General features: G+C 46.7%; 1 protein-coding gene across 1 annotated transcript; it reads left to right on the top strand.

Annotated features, from left to right (window-relative positions):
• Positions 1–3,720: 3,720 nt before the first annotated feature.
• LOC127779038 (protein LIFEGUARD 4-like) lies at positions 3,721–6,573 on the top strand. Its single transcript, XM_052305713.1, has 4 exons — positions 3,721–4,126; positions 4,600–4,713; positions 5,812–5,969; positions 6,065–6,573. Exons 1-4 carry the CDS (start codon positions 3,868–3,870, stop codon positions 6,266–6,268), a joined length of 735 nt encoding a protein of 244 aa, XP_052161673.1. The 5' UTR covers positions 3,721–3,867; the 3' UTR covers positions 6,269–6,573.
• The last annotated feature ends 66 nt before the right edge of the window (positions 6,574–6,639 follow it).

Raw genomic sequence — 6,639 nt, 5'->3', positions numbered from 1 at the left:
CAAATGTGTATACTATCGCTATGGTGGGGAAGAAGGGGTGATCTTGTGCTTATATGTCGATGACATATTGATCTTTGGGACCAGCCTTAATGTGATTGAGGAGGTCAAGGACTATCTATCCAAGAGCTTTGAAATGAAGGATTTGGGAGAGGCTGATGTTATTCTTAACATCAAACTACAAAGAGGAGATGAGGGTGGGATTACACTTGTGCAATCCCACTATGTGGACAAGGTTTTGAGTCGCTTTGGATATAGTGACTGCAAGCCAGCTCCTACTCCTTATGATCCCAGCGTGCTATTAAGGAAAAACCGAAGAATAGCAAGGGATCAACTGAGATACTCTCAAATCATTGGTTCATTGATGTACTTGGCTAGCGCAACGAGGCCTGACATCTCATTTGCTGTAAGCAAGCTGAGCCGGTTTGTCTCAAATCCGGGAGATGATCATTGGCAGGCTCTGGAAAGAGTAATGCGCTATCTAAAGGGCACTATGAGCTATGGAATTCACTATACCGGGTATCCAAAAGTACTAGAAGGGTATAGTGACTCAAACTGGATATCTGATGCCGATGAGATAAAAGCCACAAGTGGATATATGTTCACACTTGGAGGTGGCGCTGTTTCCTGGAAGTCTTGCAAGCAGACCATCTTAACGAGGTCAACAATGGAAGCAGAACTCACAGCACTAGATACTGCGACAGTTGAGGCCGAATGGCTTCGTGAGCTCTTGATGGACTTGCCGGTGGTTGAAAAACCAGTACCAGCAATCCTGATGAACTGTGATAATCAAACAGTGATTATTAAAGTGAACAGTTCGAAGGACAACATGAAGTCATCCAGGCATGTTAAAAGAAGACTGAAGTCTGTCAGAAAGCAGAAAAACTCCGGAGTGATAGCATTGGACTATGTCCAAACGGCTAGAAATCTGGCAGATCAGTTTACCAAGGGGCTACCACGTAATGTGATAGACAGTGCATCGAGGGAAATGGGCTTGATACCCACCTAAGGTTGCATAATAGTGGAAACCTGTCCATTGTGATTGGAGATCCCGTGAATTTGGATGGCGAAACAAACTATTGTGTGACTGAGAGAAGAGACCCTTGAAAAGGGCTCATTTTCATGATGTGCTTCTCTTCCTTCCTGCATGGTAGGATGGCTCATGCTTTAATGTGATCCGAGTGGCTTTTCCAAGCAGAGATGTTGACCTGCAGAACATCTTAGAAGGAACACACCTATATGAGTTCGACTGCTAGTCACAGTCTATGAGGTTTGGGCGACCTCTAGATACTCATGAAAGGCCTGGAGTTTGACTTATATGCTCCAAACAGAGGGGATGCGAATGGCAGCCCAGTACCAGTCAAGGTTCTGAGTGAAACCTGATCACACAAAACTGACAATTCAAGGCATAGTCCATTGTTCAGTTGTGGTCTGATGTAGCTCATTTCCTAGGTGGAAGTTCAAATTAACAGTCTCCACCAAAACCCTGGTATATCAAACAGGCACAACATTGAGAACATTTCTTATAAGCCTTGAAATTTGGTGGGGATTGTTAGAATAATTGGGCTAGGCCCAACTTATCCTATTAAATCTCAAAGGCCCATAATGAGTGTTAAGGATAATAATACCACCTCAGGATTTAAGCGAGAAATATCTCAACCTAAATAGGGAGTTATTGGAGGCTCCCTGTTGACCAGATGAGGTGGGGGTCGGATTGCCACACGCGCGCGCGCGCGCGCCGGGCCGGGCCGAGGCCGTGGGCGTGGGCGTGGGCGTGGGCGTGGGCGTGGGCGTGGGCGTGGGCGTGGCGGGGCGTGGCTGGCGGACGTGCGTGCGTCACGTCGCTATCCTTTTGCAGCCACTAACCACGTTCCCACGATCTCTCCCGCAACAGCGCGTCCACGTTCTTTCTCCTGATAGATAAGGAGGCCGCGTGTGCGATCCGTTTTCATCGCTTCTTCCCCGGTGTTAGTTTCCCCCTCTCCGCCTGAGTTGCTCTCGCTTCCTCGCTTCTGATCTCTTGCGCGCACGAGAGATTGGAAGGAGCAGTGCCTCCGAAACCACACCTTCGCCTGAGATCTGCACCGGGTAGGCGGGTGATCAGGTTTTTGGGGAGTGCCTCCCGCACGACTGCTCATCGCGATGTCTGGAGCCGCCGCTGGAGGAGATGGAGGTGGTGCGCCGCCGACAGGAGCTGGATCCGGAGCTGCCGGAGCTGGTGCGCCAGGAGGAGGTGCCGTGAATGACAACAACAACGGAGGAAATTCTGCCTCACCATCCAGCGGAGGGCCATTCTCGGGGTATAATCTTCTCCTCCCGTTCCCATTGTTAACGCTATTCCTGTTCCCATTGTTAGCGCTATACTATGTGCGCTATGTTCTTGTTCCTGTTCTTCATGATGCCTCTATGCGTTACTGTTATGTTCATGTTCCTGACATTCATGATGCGCATAGTGTGCTACTGGTTATGTTAAGATCACCCTACAATGCTTATGCCATGATTATTGCTTTAACATTTTGGATTAAAATATGCCGATTAATGACTATATTTCCAACACCTACTCCCGGGCATGTGATTGTCACTATTTCGCACGATGCTGACCAGAACACAATGGTTGACGACAATGGTGTTAGACAGGGATTAACAGACGAGGAATCCAATACTAAAACGAAGCTATTGGAAAGAGGTGTTCTCACGGCTGCCTCTGCTACTGCAGCAATGCTCTCTCATTTCCTGAAAGGAGTATTCAATCATCACTAAGAGGGTTACTACATCATCCTCATCGTATTTCTTATGACGGGGTTGATTCTGGCATCTACTGCCACATGGCTCGCCCGTAGGCACTCCGCCAAGGTGGTTGTCCTTCTTGCACTAGTCCCACAGGTTCTTGTGGCTGGTGTGATTACCTCAACATTTTCTTGACGAAGGCCTTCGCCATGACTCTTGCGGTTTGTTCCACTTTGAACATTGGAATCATCATCGTGAGCCGAGTGCGGATCCAGAATTCTAATAGAGGGAGAGCTTATATCCTCCCTCCACACACACACGCTCTTCCTTCTCTCTCTTCTTCCTCCTCTCTTAATAGAAGACTTGAGTGATGAGTGATCTGTCCCTGTTGTGAGTGGATAGCTACATCTACAAGGGTCGAGAGTTACAATTATGCATGTGTATCTATGTGTTGATGAAATATATATATTTTTGAGAAATGAAATATATTATTTTCAAGGCATTATTACTTAATTTGTCCACAAAATTGAAGAGCAAAAACGTTTCCTTTAGATAGGCCCAAATGCCACTCCAAGCACGTGTATGGGGCCGTATCCAAACAAGACGTAACTGGGCTACATGGGCCAGATGGGCTAATATATCTCCATTTGTCGACAAAACCTCGTACGCGTCCGCTCAACGCACGCGCTCACACACGCGGTGGACTCGGTCCAGAAGGATCCGGTGCACCTACCTTACCCGAGAGACGCCACCTCACCGCACCCCGTCTCACAGCTGTCCGGGCCCCACCGCCTCCCCGGCCCCACCATTCCCCCCAAATTTCGAAAACCATTCGGGGAAAATAAAAACCGCTTGATGCTACCGTTACAACTCCACTCACCGTCACCGACATGTGGACCACACAACATTTCGGGCCCCACCTGTCAGCGAGCTTTCTCCCACGGGTCATTCTCTCCCTATAAAGGAGGATACGTACTAGTACTACTAGTCTATCTCACACGGGAAGTCGTTCGAGTCGTCGTCTTCGTCTCCGTTCCGTTGCGCCGCCGCGTCGTCTCCTCGCGCCGCCGCCGCCGCCGCCGCGGTAAGAGCTAACCCTAGAGGAGAAGTGGGGGTGAGTTGAGTGGGAGGAGGGGGGGCGAGATGTTCCGGTACGAGAAGGGCGGGGACGTCGAGGCGGGGACCTCGGGCGGGGCGAGGGAGCTCTACCCGGGGATGACGGAGCCGCCGGAGATGAGGTGGGCGCTCATCCGGAAGATCTACGTCATTCTCTCCATGCAGCTCCTCCTCACCGCCGCCGTCGCCGCCGTCGTCGTCAAGGTCCGCGCCATCTCCCACTTCTTCGTCTCCTCCCACGCCGGCCTCGGCCTCTACATCTTCCTCATCATCCTCCCCTTCATCGGTGAGTTCCCCGTTCTTCACATGGTTGTTTCAATTTTTTAGGGTTTCGATGGTGTTTTTTTTTTCTTGCGAAGGAAAATGGGGGAAGAATTCGAATCAGTTCGATTCTGCTGCGTTGCGTACGGTTTAGATTTCGAATCGGATTCCCCCAAATTCCACTGGAAATATGTGTTCCCCTGCAAAATTGTGTTGTGAAGTTTAGTGGGATGATCAACTGCGCTGGGTTTGCGTGTTGTGTGTTCGTGCGTGCACGTATTGATGCCGTTACGTCCAGGCAAAGCGATGATGGGTTCGTGGATGGTGGGGTGGTGGGTGCGTGGTGTATTTTCGCACATACATACTCCTAATAATGACTAATTTGACCTAGTTTTCGCCACTAGAATTAGATTGTTTTTTATTTGTGTGTGTGTGTTCTACTGTGTGGATTGCAATTGTTTGTTCTGAATAAGAATGGTTGATTGGTTTGGTGTGCAGTGCTCTGCCCGCTGTACTACTACCACCAGAAGCACCCGGTCAACCTGATCCTGCTCGGTCTCTTCACCGTCGCCATCAGCTTCGCGGTTGGGATGACATGCGCCTTCACCAGTGGTAACTGATCATCGATCTCGCCATCAATTTTTTTTTGTTTTGTTTCTTGTGTTCACAATTTTTACACCCGTTTGTGTTTCATGACTAGTTCTCTTGAAATATCGATGTCCGTTTGCATTTAGTTTCTTGCTTTCGCCGTGTTAAGTTTGCTAAGAATATGCTTATGGTGGGGCTACATAGGAAATTTCGGAGACATTGTCGGAGTGCGCATTTTGCTTGGTCTTTGTGTAAGGCCAGGTTGTTGTGACTTTAATATATGCTTGTCGAGTCAGAAGCATTTGGAATATCTCCCCCTTTTGGCATTGCTTAGTTTCTTAATCTTATAAAAGTATTCGGAATACAATCAGCTTGCACGTTAGGTTAGTTTATTAATGTTGGCTCCTTTTGCCTTTTGTAATGTTGAGGCTTGAGCATGTTTAACTTTTCTTTTGTAGACATGCAAATGAATAGAATCTTCCATAGACTATTATCTGGAACCTATTTCTAAAGCTATTTACTATTTACCCTGTCACTGTTCGAATCTTCTATATAATGCCATCTTGTGACAGTACTAATTTGAGTATGATGTGTGGTTTGGGTCCAAAGAATATCTTGTGCATAGTTTTTGTAAGGTTATTGTTTAGGACTTTAGGTTGCAGTACTAACCTAAAACTGATAATAAAAAAGGTTTTTCACATGAGATCGAAAAATACTCTTATCTTAATATCATTTGATTAAATTGAGATGGAATGCGTGCTATGTCTATCTGAGTAGTATTTCTTGGAACATTGCGACCTATCTGCTATCTGTTGGAAGGCACTAGTATCTTATACATCTATAAATGTTATTGAACTAGTTTCTTTGATGATGTGTACCATATTATAATATGCCCGTGTTCTAGTGGTGGTTAAAAGTTGTTCATGTAAACAGCAGATGTATGTACAAAGCATTGCATGCAACATTTTTTATAGATATTTTAGTAGATAATGATGTTTACTCTTCATATCCTATATTCCTATCTTTGCTCAGTACTCTGTTTCTTTGTCCCGGAGTTGCTTTTTTTTTTTTTTTGGTTGTAAAAGATCAGGTGGTCACTAATATATTATGCTGTTTTAACAGGCAAGGTCATTCTGGAGTCTGCAATTCTTACAACAGTTGTTGTGTTTAGCCTGACTGCCTACACATTCTGGGCTGCAAAGAGGGGCCGTGACTTCAGCTTCCTTGGCCCTTTCCTCTTCGCCTCCCTCATTGTGCTGCTCGTGTTTGCGTTCATTCAGGTCAAAAGATGCAGCATTACACTCTCTTGATCTCCTGTGCACCTCATCTTGTTCTTGACAAACTCGGTGGCTGATTCGAAACTTGCCGTTTGCAGATCCTATTCCCGCTGGGCAGGATCTCCCAGATGATCTATGGCGGGATCGCGTCGCTCATCTTCAGTGGCTACATCGTCTACGACACGGACAACATCATCAAGCGCTACACCTACGACCAGTACGTCTGGGCCGCCGTCTCCCTCTACCTCGACGTCATCAACCTCTTCCTCTCCCTCATGACCCTCTTCAGGGCAGCCGACTGAGCTCCTCGCATCGCATCGTGTTCATATACGTTTTCATCAGTGAATGTGAAAATGCTCTGCCTTATCATGAGTCGCGTACCCAGAAACAACAATTGTATAGATGCCACAAGTAGGATGGTCTTTTATCATGCTGGGTTCAAACTAGTGATCTTATCTACGTAGGAAACGCGAACAAATTTAGATTCTATATGCATATGGAGGTGATGTTTGATTTGGGTTAATTTGCTTGATGTATGGTGGACGGATGGATCATGGATGGCTTGGTTTACCTTTGGATGAATGGAATTGCTTCTCTCTTTTTACCATTGTTTTGTTTTAACCCTTTTTTTTAACTAAATTTACTGCTCAATTCTGAGCAATTTTGATCCTGT

The sequence above is a fragment of the Oryza glaberrima genome, chromosome 7 (assembly GCF_000147395.1).
Source record: "Oryza glaberrima chromosome 7, OglaRS2, whole genome shotgun sequence".
NCBI lineage: Eukaryota > Viridiplantae > Streptophyta > Magnoliopsida > Poales > Poaceae > Oryza > Oryza glaberrima.
Note: the sequence above shows the minus strand (reverse complement) of the source record. Positions and strands in the feature narration are given on the sequence as shown.

Bases quoted from the DNA above. Each gene is read 5' to 3' on its own strand.
- LOC127779038 (XM_052305713.1), top strand. From the start codon at position 3,868: ATGTTCCGGTACGAGAAGGGCGGGGACGTCGAGGCGGGGACCTCGGGC. The intron at 4,127-4,599 runs GTGAGTTCCCCG...TTTGGTGTGCAG, and splicing joins CATCATCCTCCCCTTCATCG to TGCTCTGCCCGCTGTACTAC. The intron at 4,714-5,811 runs GTAACTGATCAT...CTGTTTTAACAG, and splicing joins GACATGCGCCTTCACCAGTG to GCAAGGTCATTCTGGAGTCT.